Source organism: Quercus suber, unplaced genomic scaffold (genome assembly GCF_002906115.3).
Source record: "Quercus suber isolate HL8 unplaced genomic scaffold, Cork oak 2.0 scaffold_970, whole genome shotgun sequence".
Lineage (NCBI taxonomy): Eukaryota > Viridiplantae > Streptophyta > Magnoliopsida > Fagales > Fagaceae > Quercus > Quercus suber.
Window position 1 is genome coordinate 106,874 of NW_027070389.1, and position 21,716 is coordinate 128,589.

The 21,716-nt window shown below is 34.7% G+C and overlaps 3 protein-coding genes across 3 annotated transcripts; all 3 read right to left on the bottom strand.

The window, feature by feature from the left end:
• Positions 1 to 656: 656 nt before the first annotated feature.
• Positions 657 to 2,111, bottom strand: LOC111998756 (uncharacterized). The gene has a single exon (XM_024030846.2). It carries the CDS (start codon positions 1,787 to 1,789, stop codon positions 986 to 988), a length of 804 nt encoding a protein of 267 aa, XP_023886614.2. The 5' UTR covers positions 1,790 to 2,111; the 3' UTR covers positions 657 to 985.
• Positions 2,112 to 3,454: 1,343 nt separating this feature from the next.
• Positions 3,455 to 10,836, bottom strand: LOC111998754 (E3 ubiquitin-protein ligase SP1). Its single transcript, XM_024030845.2, has 11 exons — positions 10,474 to 10,836; positions 10,222 to 10,274; positions 7,297 to 7,418; positions 7,089 to 7,184; positions 6,785 to 6,922; positions 6,629 to 6,694; positions 5,317 to 5,429; positions 5,119 to 5,229; positions 4,970 to 5,013; positions 4,774 to 4,882; positions 3,455 to 4,016 (listed from the first exon to the last, which is right to left on the bottom strand). The coding sequence occupies exons 1-11, from the start codon at positions 10,548 to 10,550 to the stop codon at positions 3,914 to 3,916; spliced, it is 1,032 nt and encodes a 343-aa protein (XP_023886613.1). The 5' UTR covers positions 10,551 to 10,836; the 3' UTR covers positions 3,455 to 3,913.
• A 6,833-nt stretch (positions 10,837 to 17,669) lies between these two features.
• LOC136065438 (secreted RxLR effector protein 161-like) lies at positions 17,670 to 18,407 on the bottom strand. The gene has a single exon (XM_065768602.1). It carries the CDS (start codon positions 18,405 to 18,407, stop codon positions 17,670 to 17,672), a length of 738 nt encoding a protein of 245 aa, XP_065624674.1.
• Positions 18,408 to 21,716: the final 3,309 nt, after the last annotated feature.

Below are 21,716 nucleotides of genomic sequence, written 5' to 3' on the forward strand. Positions count from 1 at the left end.
TCCTACCAACCCAAGATGTGCTTATTGGGCACTATGTATTAACGAGTGGGAATCAGCGAGGTATTTGTGCAAATAGGTATAATCCATGAATCTGTGCAAATAGGTATAATCCATGAATCGCATAAATGATCAAAATGAAAAAATTGATGCCAATAGCTATAAGTACACGAAAGAAAAAGAACCATTTTTTTTGTAATTCCTATGATGCAATTGGAGCTTATTGTCAGCAAAAAAAAAGAAAAATCAATTTAGATAATACTTTATGGCTCTAGTAGCAACTAAACCAACGTGTTATTGCTTGAAGAAAAGCTCCTATTGAAGTTCACTATGAATTTATGAGTACTTATCATGAGATTTGTGAGCACTACTTTTAATAGTAAGAAGTTTAAAAAAAAAAATCCTGCTGTTTGTATATCCTTGGCTTAATTCTGCGGGAAGCTATTACTTGCGTTGATGAATCATGCTCGAATTTGAGCAGTTTCAAAATAATCTACTTTTACATTGCAGCTTTATCTTCAATATATGTTCCCTCCTACCATAGATCTTAATGGATTGCTCTTCTATCGGCCCTCACTTTTATACCTCTCATGCTGACATTATCTAAAAATAACATATTTTGGGTTATGAAATCCAATGAAACAGAAATACACAAACCATTTGGAAGAATACTATAATATATTGGCAGATCCAAATATATGTAACATATTATCAAGGATTCAGTACAATACACTGATAAAGCAATAAAATAAGGCATAACAAATAGGAAGAACCAAACCAAATTATTTAACATAATATGCTTCCAAGAAGATAAAACCTGAGAGAAAGACAGAGCCATAGACAGAGTAGGCTTAAGCCCAAGCACAAGAATGCAACCGGGAAGAAAACCAAACCAACATCATTCACCAAGAGTCCAAGGCCTTTATGTAGTAATAGTAGAGGCTCTTCGGTTCATTTGAAATGGTCTTACTCTAGTTTGAAGGAAACGTTAATTCCTTCCATTTCCAATACCTGATGTAGTTCTGATCTTCACCTTGGCACGATTAATATATTCCGAAAAATGATCATTAGCATGATCCTTTTTCTTTGTATCATAAGCATCATCATGTCCAGAGGTATTGTGCCTGCCACCAACATTTGTGACAGTCCTGATGATCTTCTTTGCTCGATTAATGTAATCAGAAAATGTTTTATTATCTACTCCTCGATTCTCACCTTCTTTTTTAACTTGTTGCTCCATGTTCACACCATGATGTTTCCCCTCACCATTCAGTGCTTTTGCAGGTGCCTCTAACTTGGGCTTGTGCTTCTCCTCAACTTCTGAAGTACCCTTGACTCCTTGGCCATTATTTTGTCTCTTAAGCATGGGGTTCTCTTGCACTGGAACAAGGGGTGGTTTAAAGTTATTCTCTTTCGTTGGAGAAATTTTTCTCACTGGATTGATGTTTTGAATAGGCAAATATGGTGTTGCTGACCTCCCTTTCACAATTGGAGAATGCAGGCCAGAATAATCAAACTCAATAGGAACCTCATCTGCCTTGGTCTTTTCATGAGCTTTGAGGTGTTGGGAACCTTCTACCAACTTGGGATGTTCATGAGCAGCCAGTGTGGTTTGGATATCAATGGTTCTCCCTTGATGATTATGGGTTGGGAGTGAAGGATTTGGAATAGGGGAGGCAGGACTAGAATCTCTTTGGCGACTTAAGAAGCGACGAATTGGACAATCACTCATTGCACCGCGGATTTTCTCACACGCACCTGTAGATTTTGAGCTATCTTGATTGTTCTCCATAGATGTTTATGTAAAATTTGAATGAGTTTGGTGTTAGCTTTGGTTGAGTGACAGTGGAAAGCAGTGCTCTGTGAGGGCTTGGGAAGCCTCCTATTTATTTGACAACTGAGAAGATTGAAGAGACCATAGAAACAATATAGTAAGGATGGTGCAATTAAAATTCAGGGAGCACCTTTGCGTGATCCTTGTGTGAAACTAACTTTCATTAGTAGCTAGAGTGATTGAGGAAGTTTGGCTAAGATTCCTGATCAATGAGAAATCCCATATTTTCCAAGTGATTTGATGTTTGGGATCATATTCCCAACCTTTCGTTGCTCTCATTTTCTCCAAAAATAGGAATCTTACGAGTACCACTGGTACACACAAGCCATTACGTGATTCGAAAATCGCTAGCTGTTTTACACAAGTCACAACCACAACTTAATATGGTAAAAAATTTGGTTTGGATCCAGTGAAACTGGAATTGGATTCCATTACTATTGAAGTTTGACAAATAAACAAAGCTTTGCTGCTATCTTCTTTGTTTGTTATGCTACTACACCAAAATCCTTATTCCACAAATTATTATTGAAATCAGAAAAGAATCAAGAAACCTATTTGTCAAAATGCACCGCTCTGTAAGTAGCGTATGGTCTGGAAAGGAAGGGAAAAGATACTTCAACTGGAACTCGCTTGAAAACTTTCTCCCTCAAAGCAATATGCTTCTTAGAAATCACATAATATAAAATTATTAGAGCCGACACAACTAAAGCAGAAGTTCCACAAATACAATGTGAAATCTTATACAGATTATAAACACACTAATTCATTTTGACGAAGTTTAAGTTGATATTTCATTTATTTTATTCTATTCCTTATTTGCAATATATCAAGATATTATATTGATTCTTAAACACCTCATAAACAGATAGTTATATAGTCTTTCGGGACACATTAATTAATTAAATTCATAGTAGGACCTATTATTCATATGAGATGGGGAAGTACAATCATTATGCTCCCAAAACATTATATAATTTTTCCTTTTAGCTAGAGATGTCAATAGGTTGGGTTTGAAAATTTTTCATTCTGTTATTAGTTTGCAGTTTTATTCAATCTTCATCACCAAATTTCCTACATCTTCGAAGTTATGATTATCATGCTAGACCTTAATTTTACATTTAGTCCTGAAATTTCAATTGCATAAAAAGATCTATATCTGAATTGTTCAGGCTCACAAATCAGCTTAATACAAGCTCGATGAATCATTACAGATAAACAACGATGAAGCCATTACCTTGTGGATTGTTCTCTTGGCATTTAAAACTGTCTGGCAGAAGGATTTTTCGGTGTCAAGATAAGTCCCAACTCCCAAAGTCCAAATTAGGTTTGTTTCAGTTATTTTAGTTAATAAAACTCACTGAGAATCTAAATTGAAATGATTTTGAAACTATAAAGTAAAATTTCTGCAATCAGAACTTCAAGATAAATTTAAAACTATGGTCAAACTTCAGGTATATTATGTATTTACCCTATATTTATGTTTTTAATAAATCTCATGCTGTTAGCAACATCCATCCTCTTGGTGACAATTTTTATTTCCACCCCCCCCCCCAAAAAAAAAAAAAAAAAAAAAAATCCTCTCCGTGACAAAGACAATTTTGGTATATTACTTTACTCCTATAGTTAGACCATGCTTCAATCGTTTATATTATAAAAATAATAAAATCCCAGACAGAGTATCATGTACTTAGGCATCATGGTAAGGTGGCCGCAAAAAAGAGAGGCACAAAGTAACTAAGGCGTCTCCATTGGCAGACCAAAACAGAGACAATAGTCAAGACATAAAAAATTCTATGAATCACATCAATTTACAGGGTTGTCTATTTGTAAATTATTTACAATTCAGAAGAGCCCAACAATATGCTTATCGATGAATAATCTACATTGTAATCACGTGGGGACCATTTCTCCGAACAGATGTAGATTTCAAACTTGCGAACAGAAAGCTGTAGAGAAGGCTTATCAGAATTTTTACCCCATTTAGCAAAAAACTCTCATGATGAAGGAAACTTTAGGCCTTGAGATTCCTACATGTGAACTACTATCATTCAAATCTGAGCATCTGGCATGGTTGCTAGAACCTCAATGGCGGAAAGTCTTCACTACCTGCTCAATTCGCCGCCGGCAAAGAGGACAGTTGGTCAAGTGTGAAGAGCATGTTATACAACAGCACATATGACCACACCTGGAAATTATAAGCAATAGGTCATTTGTTAAATTTGATTTTTGAACTGTCAAACAAGTGAACAAACACTAAATAAGGATGAGGAACATAAGAATTTTCAAGATAGCAAAGCTAAATGTTGATTTGGTCATGTCTTAAATATGAGTCTAGATCATTTGATGCACTATACATCACATTCTAGAAGCATTCAGTTTGTTGAGAGCCATGTGCTTTTTATATTCTTGGCAACTTTGCTTTTTCTTCACAAATAGTAAAACTTTAATCTTTTGTTACATAAATAATTATATAGACTATGGAGACCATATTGTGTGAAATTTAATCAAGTTCAAAAGTACCACCCCCACCCCAACCCCACCAAAAAAAAAAAAAAAAAGGTGGCCAGCTCAACATACTAAGAAAATGTGCGTGGTATCCATCCTCCCACAGCATCTGTGGTCACAGGGACAGAACAAGCATAGGTAATCATGTTTTAGACAAACCCAGACAATCATGCATGGCTAATGGTCCACCTAGTCAATCAGACTTAATTGGAATATGAAAGTGATGAATAAGCAACCAATCAAGAAATTGTTCATAAATTGATGTAAAAGCTTGCAAAGAAAAGTGGCCACTTCCTTTTATTCTCAACATCACCACATCCATCATTAAAAGATTATAGGATAGAAAGATAAATATAAATGGCAGTGGCTCACAGAAGATTGACATCTAAATAGTTCCTTTTTGCCTAAAATAAGGAAAAAATATTTGGTTTTCTTACGGAACAAAAACAGCATTGTACTCCTGCTCGAGACATATGACACATATATCTGGCATTAGACGGTCTCTTTTAGCAGCATCTAACTCATTGTCAGCCTTTTCATTTAAACCTGAAATAAGTTGCAACTTTCAATACCATATTGAAACAAGAACAGAATATGAGTAAGTTACATGGTTTAGACATGCAACACTTTTACCTTCATTTTCTTGCCCTGATCTCTTGGCAGCGGCAGCAAGAACCCTGCATGTTCAAAATTATAACATTCCCATTGGACATGAATTGATCAGTCACTCTTATGTTGTTTTCAGTTTCCCAATAAAAATTATAAATACTAGTACAACATACCTTCTCTGCAATTCAGAACGTCGCCTTCTTTCCATGAAATATTGGATAGTGCGCTTAGCAATGAGATAGAAACCAAACACCGTCAAACCCATAGATGCATACTTATACCACCTGTTAAGTAAATCTCTGTTAATTAGATTAAAATAATTAAAAAGAATGGGGGAAAAGTGTGCAGGTATATACAGACAGAAACACAACCTTGCCCACTTCCCAAGATTAGCTATGAGCTGGTCAATAGATTTGGGAGAAACATAAAATGGCCCTTTATGGGGTCGTTGAATGCGTATTGTTCCAACATCATCTTTTACAGCCTGAAAATCAATTAAAACAACAAATAAATAAATATAGTAGCATAAAATCAAATCCATCAAAGCACACCATCCAAGACCACAAGATGTATAGAATGGGTTCTGATCTATGATTTGTAGATCTTTTCTTTGCACAAGTATTAATGGATTGTGTAGGTCTGTTCCTATTTGATTTAAATTTCATGCTCTAATGTGTTAGAATCTAAGATTCATGAGTTTTTCACTTTTCTTTTTCATTTTTTTTTCCCTTTTTCCTAGAGGATCAGACTCATGAGAAACAAAGTATTCTGCTGCACGTTTTTTCTGATATGATTATCACAAAATAGTTCACCACAAAGGGAATGAAAGACCCAAGTTTACTATGTAAACAATCACTTTGCCAAGTGCTAGCGCATGCATGGAACTATTATTTAGCCATTTGTGAAAACATGACAATGTTTCTTTAATATCATAGAATTAATAATACATGCATTATTGTATAGCCATGTGTTGACTAAGCAATCTATAAGAGCCACCAAATTGAAGCAGATTGATTTAAACTGAAAACACAACTTAGAACAAACAAATAATGCAATTCTACCACACACACAAAATAGACAAAATTCTAATTGAAAAAAAAAAAAAAAAAAAAAAAAAAAAAAGAAAGAGAGAGAGAGGGAGAAACACACACAAAATAGACAAAATTCTAATTGAAAAAAAAAAAAAAAAAAAAAAGAAAGAAAGAAAGAGAGAGAGAGGGAGAGAGAAAGGCTCAACTATTCATCTAGTTCTTGAGTACATAATGATATAATAGAATCCCTTTTTTTATATGTAATCAAAGTTTTATTGATAAGAAAAGAAAATTGTGTTTACGATGGTAAACCCATTGCACTTGAAACGAATACAACCAAAATCAAAGAGAAGAGTTAACATAAATTAAAAAATCAGACATGGTAATACAATGCGTAAAACAACTGAACCCTAAGTTGACAGTGTTTATCTTCTTCAGTTTTTTTTTTTTTTATTGATAGATAACAAAAAATTTTATAAATAAAAATAGCCAACCCAAGTACACTAGGGATGTACTTTGGGGGCAAAAATCAAGAACCAAAATTACAATGATCAAGCAAAACAGGAAGGGAAAAACAAGAAAAATGCGACAAAGCCACACTCCAATCAAGGAGAGTATGTAAGAATTCATAATTATATTCTAGTGCTCATACCTCACCAACAACAGTCAAGGAAGTCCCAGTTGGAAGTACTCGTTCAATTCGCTTGACTCCAAGCATCTAAAACATGTAAACTTCATCACATTAATTGACCCAAAATTTTGCCAGTGTCCTCAAGCTCAAAGGGATAAATTGGTGAAGAAGGCATACCTTTAGGCCTTGGAGATAGTCTAATGTTCCACGTACCAGGGATCTTCCTGACTCTTCAAAAACCTCACTTCCAACTGGTAGTACAAACCCTGATGCATTTCGAGCCCCCACCACAAATACACGACCAGTTCCATCATCCTGACAGATGAACCAAGGAGCCACCAAGAAATAAAGTAAGTCAAAACTTAAATTTTAAATGAAAGTCAACATCCTTCAACTGAACAATTAAGGCAAAATAAACTTAGGAGTCCGAACCACACACAAAGATGCAACCTCAGGGGGTGAGAGAGAGAGAGTCTATTACCAGATACCATGGAACCTCTTTACTCATGGACAGCATCAAAGCAGAATCCTGTATCCATGACCCAGCATCATTGTGTTTCAAAAAATGTTGTTCTGCCTGAAATAGATATCAATATGATTGTTACATATGGATTACAAATTGAGAGACAAAACTAAATTTTCTTATAAAATATATGTATGTTATGATCTTTGAATTAATAAATGTGTACCGTTTCCTCTACAATAACACCCCGTAAACCACTGAACTCACAGTTGACCGGGGTTTCAGAACCAACTCTTCCAGAAATTGTGACAACCAGAGGTAATATACACTCAGCATCCAATAACTGAGCTGAAAAGCATAAGAACACAAAACTCATCATTAAGGAATGTATCAAACCAGACTAATCACATTAGTTATGAAATAAATCAACCCCAATAGAAGTTCAAAACCAGAGCACATTTAAAGCCTATATCTTAAGTCCTCAGCAACCTAAGAAGATGGCAAGAAAACTCATCATTAAGGATCATATCAAAGCATACTAATCACATTAGTTATGAAATAAATCAACCCCCATAGAAGTTCAAAACCAGAGCACATTTAAAAGCCTATATCTTAAGTCCTCAGCACCCTAAGAAGACAGCAAGAAAACTCTCATATTTTCTTATTTATTTATAAAATTAAAGGTGCCCATGCATGTAGTGGGTTTTGAACCCAAGACCTCACCCTCCACACATTCTTCAGGGAGAAGGAAGTGCAATTTGGGCTAGAGCATATTGGCAAAGATTGTTGGAACAAGTCACAAATGATATGGTTGAAATTACGAAAGAATCATAATATTATACTACAATTAAGCATCACCAAGCAATCTCAGTAATTCTTTCTCAAGGACAACAAACTTATTCTAAGATGACTTGTTAACATAACCAGTAATCACTTACCCAAAAAGCATAATTAATAATCGCCTTTTCATGTTCTTCACTAAAAGACATCATACTGTAGCCCAGCACATAAATAAAGTGAGAGTAAGAGTTTGATTGATGCAATTCAAAAAATACTTTGAAGGTCTAATGTGCCTAAAACATCAGTGTGTAATATTACCCAAAGATTGATAAACTCAATCAAGAGATCACTTCTTCTTTTTTCAGTTCAACAGATCACTTCTACAAGAAGTTTATTTATTTTTAAAATTTTGCATCATATATAAACATATACATACATGCAAATAGCACTTATGACATTTCACTGTAGAAAGGCATAAAAGACCAACAGAACTTGTATAGACACAACTAAGTTGCCATATTTTATTACAAAGACGTGCTATCTGCATATCATGAGCAAAGTTCCAACGTTATATAATCCTCACAGAAACTAATTGGGCAACAGATTCAATGAGTAATCTTGACAAGTATACTTCACAACAAATCAAAAAGAACAAATGAGCAAATCCACAAACACGACATTAAGTTAGAGCTCACTGGTAGCTTGGAAACAAATTCTATTCACATTGAAGGTTTTAAAACCCAAAATACATCAATCTAACACACTAGCAGTTTGTTTAGATATTTCCATTTAAAGAGAAGGATTTGAATTTCAAATTTTAGTTTAAAGGACTTGAATAGAATATGAAATGACAAATCTTCTTCTTCTTCTTCTTTTTCTACTATCAAAATTTATTTATGAATTTGAGCTTTATTAATATGACAAAACTACAAACACAAAAATCTTCACCACTTGTTAAGATCAGTGTTGGTCAAAGCAAGGGGTGCACTTAAGCGCAAAGACCTCTTGGAGCCTAGGCACGAAGCACAAAGCGCAAGCAAGCGCCTGATTGAAGTGAAGCGCACATTTAAAAATAATAATTTAATAAATTTAAAAATAATTATTAGTGAGAAATGCAACAACCAAATGATCAAATTATCATAGAAATTGAAATAAAAAATTTTATATAATTCATATAACATTTAGATAAGCCCTACTTTTTCAATTTTAACACAAAAATTGCAGATCAAGTCATTTTATTTTTTTTGGATAAGCTAGATATGAGTACTTCCATGTAATATCCTTTCTTAAATCTCCAATATCCATAATGCCCTATGACTAGTTAGTAATATTAGTTAATAATTTAATCACTTGTAACTCTATAGGAATTAGTCTGCTATGTTCAACATCAACCACTGAAGTAATTAAACAATCACCACAAATATGTTATATCGCACTTTTTTTTTCCCCATGAATGAGCTAAGAATATGACATAGCGACATGGTAATTGGTACCAAGCATATATCCAAAAGGGAAAAAATAAAATAAGAAGAAGAAGCTGGGTGGGTTACTATTTCAAGGAGAAAAATCAAGAAAAAATAAAAATAAATATAGGGAAGAACAGGGAGGTTGTGAGCTGGGTTTTAGCCTTTTAGGACAAGTTACACTCAAAATATCTTTTTTTGATAAGTAAGTTACACTAAAAACATGTCAAATCAATGGTTTATATCAATAATGTCAAGATCCTAATGTTTTATTTCAGTTTTGATTTATTTTTAAAAAAAAATATTAAAAAGCGCCTAAAAGTGAGCTTTGAGCTTTTTGAAAGAGTGCAAAAGAGTGCGCATAAAGCGCGCTTCTTTGAATGAGCCTAGCTTTTGAGGCAAAAAGCGCTAGAGCCTTGGGGCTTCGAGCTTTGAGCTTAAGCCCGCTTAAAGCGCACTTTTAACAACACCGGTTAAGATGGCACATAGTGATTAACGCAAAATCATTTTCACTTGACCACCAATAACATCACTTTTATTGTACATCAATCATAACCTACCACCTCAACAGTTATGAAATATGTTGTCTTCAGACTTAATTTTCATTAACATGTGGTTATAAAATGATTAGATGTTAGATAACAAGTCAAATTCATAATATCACACAATTGATTTTGTCTGAACAAAATCACCAAAACCCGAATCATCATGTTGTTTAGTTATATCAACCAATTTACACTAACAACTATACTTCAAAACTATTGATTTAAAATCCTCAAAACTCAAACACAACCTAAACAAATGTAAATTTAACATCCACAAGAATCATTTGTCTAATTCAAAACACATTGTAACAACAAAAACAATATAAAAAAAATGAACCCTCCAGTTTCCAAAAAGGCGCATACCCAATTCCCTCAACTGATTCACCCGAGCCACTGACTTAAGAAGCACTGCATCCCTATCATAAATCACCAAAAACAAATGCATCAAAACCACATTTAAAAAAAAAAAAAAAATAGAAATAGAAATAAAGAACACCCATTACAAGCAATTGCCAAATTAAGCAATGTATGTGAACAAATTAGCAAAACCTAAACTAATTATTTTCAAATTTGAATAAACAGATAAAACAATTAGGGCTAGAATTAAGCATGTACCTTCCACTGCTTCTTCCAAGAAGGTACAGAGCAGCTGCACTCAAACAGCAACTGATTCCACCCCACGGAATCATCATCTTCAATCAAACGAAACCCTAATTTCACCGCACTTTCACCAAAACTTATTCATTTCACCGTAAAATAAACGAAAAGCAGAGAAGCACAGAGTGGCTATTAAGAAATTTCTTTTCGTTTTTTTTTTTTTTTTAGGTTTTCTGTTTGTTTCACGGGAAAATTTAGAGAGAGAGAGAGAGAGAGAGAGAGAATCGGATGCGAGGAGTGAAGTGGAGGAGAGGGAGAAGAGTTTGTGACAGTACTTTGTTGCGTGGGCGTTACTAAGATGCGCCGATTGCATGTCCACCACTAATAATGCGCACACTTTTGTTTTGTTTGTAAACTACGGTTGTTAGCTGCTATACTCTATAAATACATTTTTACTAAAAAAAATTAGGGTTAAAACGATAAATTTAAGTGATTATTTTTTAATATTTAAATATCAATTTAATATTATTTATTTAAAATTCTATTATATACTCTATGTCTAAAATATGTTCTTGTTTTAACAGTGTAAAATTATTAATTAAGTTTTTTTATTTAGGTTTTATTAACATATTTTCACTATTGTTTATAATTAATCCTCTAAACGATCTTACACGGTAAACTAATGACAGCTTTTTTGTTAAAAATTTTAGGATTTCAATTATGTTTGAGGTTTATATGTATTTTGATCTTGTTTATATTATGTTGTTTCTTATTGGTTTTTTTTTTTTTAATAATTTGATAGTTGGAGATGAGATGTTTAAGAGATATTTAAATCTTTGACATTTTTGTTTTTGTTAAAAACACTAGAACATGTCAGTTGAGAAATACTGTTGTTGGCCTTATTAGAACACAGTCCTCAAATCCATTCGTCTTACCATTAGTATCCATTTTGTGAGGTTAGAGATAATGGCATGTTAGGTTTGCAATTAAACAATAAAGATCTTTTGCAATCTTAGGAATGGAGGTCTTGACAATGTCTATTAGGCAATCTGCTATATATCGACCTCAATCACAAAGTTGTGTTAAGTATTTAAGATAAAATTATCTGACCTTTTCTTTTTCTTTTTTTGATAAAATTATCTGACCTTTCCTTGACATATGTTCTAAGATGTTTGAGATTAACATTTCTTCCCATCTATTATCAGTCACAAAGTTGTGTTAAGTATTTGAGATAAAATGATCAAATCTTTTCTTGACATATGTCCTAATACATGTTGTGATTAACGTTTCTTCCCATCTATTATATGTTTGAATGATGCATTCAGCATGGACTCTTTCTTTTTTCTATAATCTATGGGACTTTTTGAGAGTGACATCCATGGCATGCTCCAAAGTCCAGATTCTCATTGATTAATCCATATTTTCTCACCAACAGGTAATCAAAGAGTGAGTGTGTGTGTGTGTGTGTGTGTGTGAGAGAGAGAGAGAGAGAGAGATTACAACACATGGAATCCAATGATGGAACTAAAGGAAAGCTAAAGACACAAAATTCAAGTGATGCTCAGCCCACTTTGCATGCGCTAATGCCTTATACTTGAGAACAATTGTCTGAGTTAAGAGAAATGGAACAGGACTTCTACAAATGCATCAACATGGAAATGAAAATACTGGAATGCATAAAAGTGAAATTCAAGCAAAAATTAATGTATTAGGAGTAAGAACAGGCTTGCTTATTAGTGAATTTGATATTTAACCAAATAAAAATTACAAGAATCAAACAACGTTGTTTTACAACTCATATATGGTAGATCGTGCAAGTTTATATAAGTCAATAACAACTGGCCTCTTCTATTTTTTTGAGTAAAGATTAATAATTTGCATCTATTATAATTTGGGATTTCTATATTTTTCAATCACAAAAAAAAAAAAAAAAAAAAAAAAACTAGAGGTGTGATGAAGAATTATTTCACCGCACATAATACTCATCACACTCCTAGGTTTTTTTGCGATTGAAAATTGTACTAATCCCAAATTATAATAGATTCAAATTATTAATCTTTACCAAAAAAATTGAGCACGTGCTCAGAAGCTAGTATCACTCTTAATTATATCAATAATTGACAAATACATAACACCACTTGACAAACGCAAAAAAACCCAAATTTAAATGAATCAAATTTTTAAATAATTCTTCAACACATCCCTAGGTTCTTTTTGTGATTGAAAAATGTAGCAATCCCAAATTATAATCGATGCAAATTATTAATCTTTACCCAAAAAAGCACACGCATGAGCGTGTGCTCAAAAGTTAGTATCACGCTTAATTATATCAATAATTGACAAATACATGACACCACTTGACAAACGCAAAAAAAAAAAAAAAAAAAAAGAACCAAATTTAAATGAATTGAATTTTTTAACATAAACCCAAAAAAGAAAGAATATATATGGATTTTTTTTTTCTTTACAAAGCATCCCAACATTGAGTGCATGATCAAAGGCTAATATCACTCTTAACTATAACAATAATTGACAAATACATAACACCACTTGACAAACGTAAAAAAACCCAAATTTAAATGAATCAAAATTTTTAACATAAAACCAAAAAAGAAAGAATATATATATGGATTTTTTTTTTCTTTACAAAGCATTTCCCAACATTTAGTCCCACCCTGCATTTCCAATCTTAACAATTAACCCCCAATACATTAGGTTTTGGGAAAATTACATAAGCTTCCCTTGCGATTTTTCGTTATTACGTTCATTCCTTAAGGGTTTGGAGGAGCGGAAAAGTGAGAGGATGGAAAATTGTGGGAGGATAAAAAAGTGGGAGGATGGAAAATTTTTAGTTTTCCCTCTTATGTGTTTGGTTGGAGGAGTGGAAAAATAAGAGAGTGGAAAACTCTTTTATTTTGTTGGAGAGAAAAAGGGAATAATAGAAAATGTAATTTATATAAATTGACTATTATACTCTTATTACATAATATGTAATAAATAAATTTATTTATACTCATTAAATAAAACACCATCATTTTTACACTATTATTTTTACAAAACACCCCTATTAATTTATCTATTATACATACTTTTTTATTAAATAATATTTCCCTTTTCTTTGTCTCCTTTTTATCTCTTTTCTCTGTCTCCGCCTCTCTTTCTTCTCCTTCTTTCTTTCATTTTTTTTTTTTTTTTTTTTTGGTGAGGAGTTGCAGGTGGATGGCTAGATTTTGGTCTAAAGTTTTTGGATGAACATGGGTTTGTCAAAAATAAAATGATAGATGATGATTTCGTTTTTTGGATGGGTTTTTGGATGAACACGGTAAAAATTTCGTTTTTTTTTTTTTTTTTGAGAATATTTTTCTTTCCTCCTCTTCTTTTACAATTTGAGTTTTATGCTTTTATTATAGATGATGATTTTGGGTTGGGTTTGATTTTGGGCAGTGATTTTGAGTTGGATTTTCTAATTGTTTTTTCGTTAATTTTGTGTTGATTTTGGGTTAATTTTTTTGTGCTAGGTTGCAGTGTTTGGTGGTGGTGCTGGGTTTGGTGGTTATTTCCTACTTCTTTCTTCTTATTCTGCCTCTTCTTTCTTCTTATTCTGCCGTGCCCGCACTGGGTTGTTGTAGACGTTGGAGAGGGCATTTTTGTAAAAGTGCAAAGAGGCAATTTTCTCTTATGCCTTTTCCTTCTGATTTGGGGAGACGAAATTTGTGAGCCCGGGAGAGAAAATTTTCTCCCGGGTTTTCCACTCTCCCTATTTTTCTCTCTTTCCCAAACAGTGGAAAATACTGTTTTCCACTCAATTTTCCACCCTATGTTTTCCATCCCCTCTAAAATTGCCCCAACCAAACACAGTGTAAAGGCTTTTCTTTGTTTCTTGTTTTTAAATGCAAATACTTTACAGCTTTCACAAATGCATAATATTATTTGGACAAATGCGTAGAAGTCAATATATCCTTAGAGCAACACAAAGCACATGCAATAAGTTTTGAGCCCTAAATGTTTCTGTTGGATACACCAAAATATACCAATGCTTGGTTTTTTTTTTCCCCAATAATATGCTTTTATTTGTAAATAATGTGGACATCATTTGTCAGTAAAAAATATTAAGTTTAAAAGATCAAGATTTATATTTTTTACCGAAAAAAATGGATCAAGATTTAAAGGGACAACTCCAAAGTCCAAACATCTCATCTACAATAAATCTTTTTTTTTTATACAAGATAGAATTTTTATTCTAGTATAATCTAAGTGTATTATGTATGTAAAACTCCCTCTTGCAGACTTGAACTCCGACCCTTACCCCTCACACCCTAGAATCATTTATACTTATACCGTACCAAGGGTACGCGATGATCTACAATAAAGCCTAAAACACAATCAATTAAGGACTACTATTTTTCTTATAAGAGGATTACAAAAGTGACTTAAAAGTGAATTTTTTTAAAACTTTTAATAGAAATGAGCTATCAATTCGTGTAAAGCCACCTTAAAGGATTCTTTTAAAAAGAATTTTATGTTAACTTGAACTAAAATTTGTACATTTAATTCAATGCAATGTGAAGTATCACTCAATACAACAACTAAAATAATAGATCTAAATTGACGGTGTGAATACATAATCCAAAGACAAACTTAAGTAGAAATAGAGAAACTTAAATGATACAAAGTAACTCAAAAGGTACTAATAGCATAAAAAGATTAGGGGCATTAGGAAAATGAATGCCCAATTTCCACACAATTATAGCTGATTCTCATCCATGCCATGGTCATATCCTTCTTATTAGGGCTATCTCATCATTCTTATTAGGGCAATTCTTGACTGCACTTGATGCCAATAAAGTAATCATATCTGCAAGCATCATATAACATAAAAAATCACTGTTATAAGCTGACTTTATGCCATAACAAAACATTTGCCATTTCCAATAAAACTTCAATTCCAGATATATTCAATCACTCACGTGCGTGCTTAGAAGTTTTTTTTTTTTTTTTTTTTTTTAAGATTCATAATTTGCATCAATTATAAATTGAGATTGATACATTTTCTTATCACAAAAACACTTAGGAGTATGATGAGTTATGGATTTGTGGGTGAAATAATTTTTTTCATCACATGATATGTCCATGCAAAGCTAGAATTATTTTAAGAGTTCATTAAAGATAGGAACAAAGTGAGACCAACTTACCGTTGGAAGAATATGGAAATAGATTAGCATGGAGTTCAATCTTCTTCTTTTCTGTGGAGATAAATACCCTTTATTTTATCTCTCCTCCTTCTTTTGGCTTTTCTCTCCCCATTTCTTCATGCCTGTAAAAAAAGATTAGATTTAGGAAAGGATTACAGTTATCTAACAAAGAGTCAAAAGACTATAATCCTATCTCATACAGAGAAAATTGCTTTTTCCCCCTTTCTGAAAAAAAATCCAGCATTTTGCCCTCTTTCTCAAACTAATTAAGGAAATCCCCCTCTTTTGAAAATCGAGTTTCTGAAAATCGATTTAGGGCTATAGCGGCGTTTTTAAGGACCCTATAGTGACGTTTTAAGGACATATAATGACGTTTTGTAACTCGATTTTCATAAAGTCGAGTTACATGCAATTTTTTTTTTTTTTTACCTATAACTCGACTTTATGAAAATCGAGTTACAAAACGTCACTATAGGTCCTTAAAACGTCACTATAGGGTCCTTAAAAACGCCGCTATAGGGCTTAAATCGATTTTCAAAAACTCGATTTTCAAAAGAGGGGCATTTCCCTAATTAGTTTGAGAAAGAAGGCAAAATGCTGGATTTTTTTTCGGAAAGGGGCAAAAAGCAATTTTGTCCTATCTCATACTAAAAAAAGATTAGATTTAGGAAAGGATTATAGTTATCTAACAAAGAGTCAAAAGACTATAATCCTATATCATTCTTTGTGTGGAAGTTAATTTTTTTTAATTGAAATGGATTTAAGATTGTTTACATCCGTGGCTAACACAACAACAAAATTCAAGATTGTTAATTTTTTTTAATTGAAATGGATTTAAGATTGTTTACATCCGTGGCTAACACAACAACAAAATTCAAGAACATTCACAGCCGTACATTAATCCCGAATCGTACATTAATCTTGAATTCGGCCAATTGATAAGACATTCTAGAAAAAATTACTCTAGAAAAAATGTATGAAGTGAAGGCATAATGTGATCAGGAACATCAGACACCCTTGAATAATAACAACAACAAAAAAGTTCCGAATTATAAATACTGCAAATTGAAAGGTGTACTGATACCCTTAATAATGCTTCTAGTAAACAAAGTATCATAATCTTCTAAACCCACAGCCACAATCTATCCAGTAAACCAAAAATTAAGGATAACGATGATGACAATCCAATGGAATTAGGGGAAAATGTCCGAATCCAAAAACCTGCCCCCGACCTTCCCTATTGAGGACCAACAATGACCAAAACACCACATTGGAGCCACTATTAAATACTTCATCTTAGACGCCTACCATTTTGACATCAAAACATGTATCAGTTTATGAATAGGATTTGAAAAAACTGTGAAGACTTAACAAAGTGAGAGTGAAAGATGGTGGAAGAAGATTGGGTGGATGATGGAAGAAGAAACTGAAGAAGGATAATATTGTGGTGGATGTGAGAACGTGGTTTTTTTTTTTTTTTTTTTGGGAGAATGAACGTGGTTTTAAATTTCATAACGTGAGATAGGGAGATGGAGATAGGGAGTATTTTCTTTTTTATGTGTTTGAAATACTGAAATCTGTAGTATTGTATTTCATAGTGAAAGAATATATATAAATGCCTTTATATAGGAAGCATATGAGTGTAGTACAAGTAAGAGTGTAGTATAAGAATGTGTGCTATACAAGTAATCTAGTTGGGCCTAAAGCCCACAACACTATACTTATTAACAACCCCCCTAAAACTCAAGGTGGATGTGAGACCAACTTAAAGTTGTCAACCAAAGTACGAATGCATCCCTTAGGATGTGACTTGGTGAAGATATCTGCAAGTTGATCTTTAGAAGAGACTGAGATCAACTCAAGAGCACCATGGACAAGATGATAACTGATAAAATAACAATCGATCTCAATGTGTTTAGTCCGTTCATGGAAGACATCATTGTGAGCAATATAAATGGCACTTTGGTTGTCACAATAGAGAGGAGTAGCAGAGGATGTAGACACACCTAAGTCTTGAAGCCATCATAGCCAAAGGAGCTCAGATGTGGTATCAGCAAGGGCGCGATATTCTGCTTTAGTACTTGAGCGGGCCACATGAGTTTGTTTCTTGTTTCGCCAAGAAATCAAAGAAGAACCAAAAAGAAAGCAATAACCAGTGGTGGACCTGCGATTAGTGGGATCTCCTGCCCAATCAGCCTCAGAAAATGCACAGAGAATAAGAGGAGACTGAGTAGAGTAGAAAAGACCATAGAAGAGAGTGCCCTTTAGGTATCGAAGAATGCGTAGAACAACAGCATAGTGAGTAAATCGTGGAGCAGACAGATATTGGCTCACCTGTTGAACAGCATAGGAAATGTCTGGATGAGTGACAGTGAGATAAACTAGGCTGCCAATCACGCGTCTGTAAAGAGAGGGATTAGACAATGGTTTCCCCCCTGAGGGAGTCAAATGCGCATTAAGCTCAACTGGAGTGTCAGCAGTCTTGCTATTAGTGAGTCCAGCTCGAAACAAGAGTTCAGAGGCATACTTGGCTTGAGTAATATAAAGTTCATCTGTAGAATGACTGATTTCAAGATCCAAGAAGTAGCTGAGATATCCAAGATCTTTCATCTCAAACTGCTGACTAAGAAAAGCCTTGAGTTCTTGAATGCCATTGAGGTCATCACTAATTATGATCATATCATCCACATATAGGAGAAGTAAAATAGTGCATTTGTCAATGCAACGAAGAAATAAAGCAGAATCATAATGACTAGCCATGTAACCCAAGCGAGAGATGGTAGAGCTGAATTTGGCAAACCAAGCTCGTGGAACTTGTTTAAGGCCATAAAGTGCACGTCGAATGTGACAAACCTTGTTTGAGTCAACAGAGAGACCAGGAGGAGGTTGCATATACACTTCTTCACTTAAATCTCCATTAAAGAATGAATTTTTGACATCCATCTAAAAAATGTCTCATTTACTGGCAGCAGCAACAGCTAAGAGGGCACGAACAGATGAGATACGAGCAACCGGAGCAAAGGTCTCTTCATAATCAATCTCATACTCCTATGTAAAACCTTTTGCAACAAGACGAGTTTTGTAGCACTCAATGGACCCATCAGCGAGTCTTAATCTTGTAGATCCACTTACAACCAACCACAGATTTCCCGGGGAGAAATGTCACCAAATCCCAAGTATGGTTTTTAGATAATGCATCAAATTCCTCTTTCATTGTAATCTGCCATAAAGGGTTAGTGGAAGCCTCACGATAGGTGTGAGGCTCGTGTAGTGTAGCAAAGGCAGTGTAACAATAATAGTCAAGTAAATGTGCAGGAATAGATCTTATTCGAGTTGAGTGACGAGGTGGAATGTCTTGTGCAAGATCTTCAAACAGAGCAGGAGCAAGGACCCAAGCTCAAGGTTAGGGTTGGGTACCTCGTCTTCAACCTGTTCATCTTCCACTTGTTCATTAAAAGGTGAACTAGGAAAAGGATCACTGATATCTGGTAGTTGGACAGAGAAGTCTACAGGAGAATCAGGAGCAACTACAGGAGGATCAGGAGCAGCTACAGAAGGAATATGTGTCTCATCTGGAAAAAGTTCTAAGACAAAGGAGGAAGACAGGGAGGCACAGAAGTGACAGAGCTCGACAAAGAGGCAATTTTCCCAAAAGACAACATTGTGGGAGACACGAAGACGATGAAAGACAAGATCATAACACCGATACCCCTTTTGAGTTTCGCCATAGCCAAGAAAACAACAAAACCTGAACCGAAACTCAAGTTTGTTATGCTCATGTGGCTAAAGAAGAACGAAACAAGCAGAACCGAAGGAGCGAAGGTGGTGATAGTCTAGAGGTGACTCAAAAAGGCGCTCATAAGGAGTTTGATTTTGGATAACAAAACTCGAAATGTGATTAATAGTATAAACAGCATGAAGAGTAGCTTCACCCCAAAAAGGAGCAAGAACTTGGGCAGATAAAAGGAGAGCACGAACAGTGTCAAGAATATGACGAAGTTTTTGTTCGGCTCTACCATTTTGTTGAGAAGTACCTGGACAAGTTAGTTGATGAACAGTGCCATAGGAATGCAAAACAGCTTGGAAAGCATATTGAGTGTATTCAAGAGCATTATCAGATTGAAAAATTTTGATGTATCTGGAAAACTGAGTTTCAACTATTTTTGCAAAATTAGAATATACTTCCAATAATTCAGAACGATGTTTCATATTAAAAATCCAGCTATAACGAGAGTAATTATCAACAAAGACAACAAAATATCGAGACCCACCAATACTAGAGACAAAGGAAGGCCCCCAAACATCAGAATAAATAAGGTCAAAGATATCAATGGATATGGATTCACTAATATTGAAAGGCAAAGCTAGTTGTTTTCCTAACTGACATGAAACACAATCAAAATTTTCTGTAGACACCGAACCTAACAAACCTCTAAAAGTCAATTGTTATACACGAGAGGAAGATGCGTGACCAAGTCGAGCATGCCAAAGTGCAAGGGAAGGAATTGAAGAAACTGTAGTAGCTATAGCAATAAAAACAGGAGCAACAAGTGGAAGACAAATGTTGTCCACGGGAAACATACGCCCAACTCTGGGACCGATCCCAAGCTCATGTCCCATCCTCGGATCCTGCATAATACACCCAGAATAATCAAATATAATGCGATAACCTAACTCAGCTAATTGTCCCACAGAAAATAAATTGTAAGAAAGGTCAGGAACATTAAAGACCCCAAGAACCGAGAGGTTGGAGGTCGAAACAGAACCTATATTATGGCCAGACATTGTGGAACCATTTGCTATGCGAATATTAAGAGGGTGTGGTGCAGGTTTGAGTTCAGAAAATAAGGACGAGTGAGGTGTCATGTGATTGCAACAAGCGGAATCCATAAGCCAAGAGGAAGGAGACATACCAGATAAAGCTGAGAGAGAAAAGGAATAAGATGCATTACCAACCATACGAATAACATTGGCGATGATGTTTTTAAGGTCATCTATGGACATGGTGAAAGTGCGTCTTGAAGATTTAGACTGTGCAAAGATGGGAGCCATCAGTTGGACACTCTCAGTGTTAGCAACAGTAGCAGCAAAAATTGAAATAGCTGATTTGTTGCGACGATATCTCAATATTGTGGCCAAAACGTTTGCAAAAATTGCAAAAACGTTTGCTGAATTGTAGGCTACGATTATTGCAACAAGAAGAATACATGTCCTTATTCTTCATTTAGAAGCAAAATATGCAAAAATGGACTGCAAAAATGAAATCTAAGTGAAAAACTGGGTAAGGAGCACTGAGACTGCAAAAAGTCAACTATGAAAAAGTCAACGGTCAAAGTCAAAGTCAACGGTCAACGGCTCAGTCAGCTAACTAGGATGACATAAGCAGATGACGTTTGCTGATGTAAGCGGCTGACTATGATGATGTAAGCAATGACGCAGAGTGATGACGTCAGCTAGGGCTGACGTGGCAGTGATGATGTCACCTAGGGCTGACGTCAACAGGTGCAGATCTGCCGCATGGCAGCGCATGTAGGCGCATGAAGAAGACAGACGGCGCTTGGCAGTGCATGGAGCACGTGATCTTATGCGCAGATTCTTTGGGCAGCGCGTGAGGGCGCGTGGAACCTCTGATGGTGGTCAGGTTTTCACTAAATGGTAGATCGGCAGTGGACGATCTTAGTGATGCCTGCAAAAACACAATCGGAGCAAGGATCACGGCGGCGACGATATGGCAGTGGTCTCGGGACTCTAAATGACGATGGTTGCAGGTCCGAACCAAAGACGATGACTGAGATGCGTTAGAGGTTTAACGACGAATGGTTGCAACAGCAGTTGTAACAGCGGAAGCAATTGTGAGTCTGGAATAACACTAATAGAGACAAGACTGCAATGAAAATGTTAGAGCGATGGCTCTGATACTATGTTAGAAATACTGAAATCTGTAATATTGTATTTCATAGTGAAAGAATATACGTGAGTGCCTTTATATAGAAGGCATATGAGTGCAGTACAAGTAAAAGTGTAGTACAAAAATGTGTGCTATACAAGTAATCTAGTTGAGCCTAAAGC

What these genes read in the sequence shown, in the direction of transcription:
- LOC111998756 (XM_024030846.2), bottom strand. Translation starts at nt 1,789, where the DNA reads ATGGAGAACAATCAAGATAGCTCAAAATCTACAGGTGCGTGTGAGAAA.
- LOC111998754 (XM_024030845.2), bottom strand. Translation starts at nt 10,550, where the DNA reads ATGATGATTCCGTGGGGTGGAATCAGTTGCTGTTTGAGTGCAGCTGCT. An exon ending in AAGAGGTTCCATGGTATCTG is followed by an intron (nt 6,923 to 7,088) that starts GTAATAGACTCT and finishes TTCATCTGTCAG; the next exon opens with GATGATGGAACTGGTCGTGT. An exon ending in ACTATCTCCAAGGCCTAAAG is followed by an intron (nt 6,695 to 6,784) that starts GTATGCCTTCTT and finishes TACATGTTTTAG; the next exon opens with ATGCTTGGAGTCAAGCGAAT.
- LOC136065438 (XM_065768602.1), bottom strand. Translation starts at nt 18,407, where the DNA reads ATGGCTAGTCATTATGATTCTGCTTTATTTCTTCGTTGCATTGACAAA.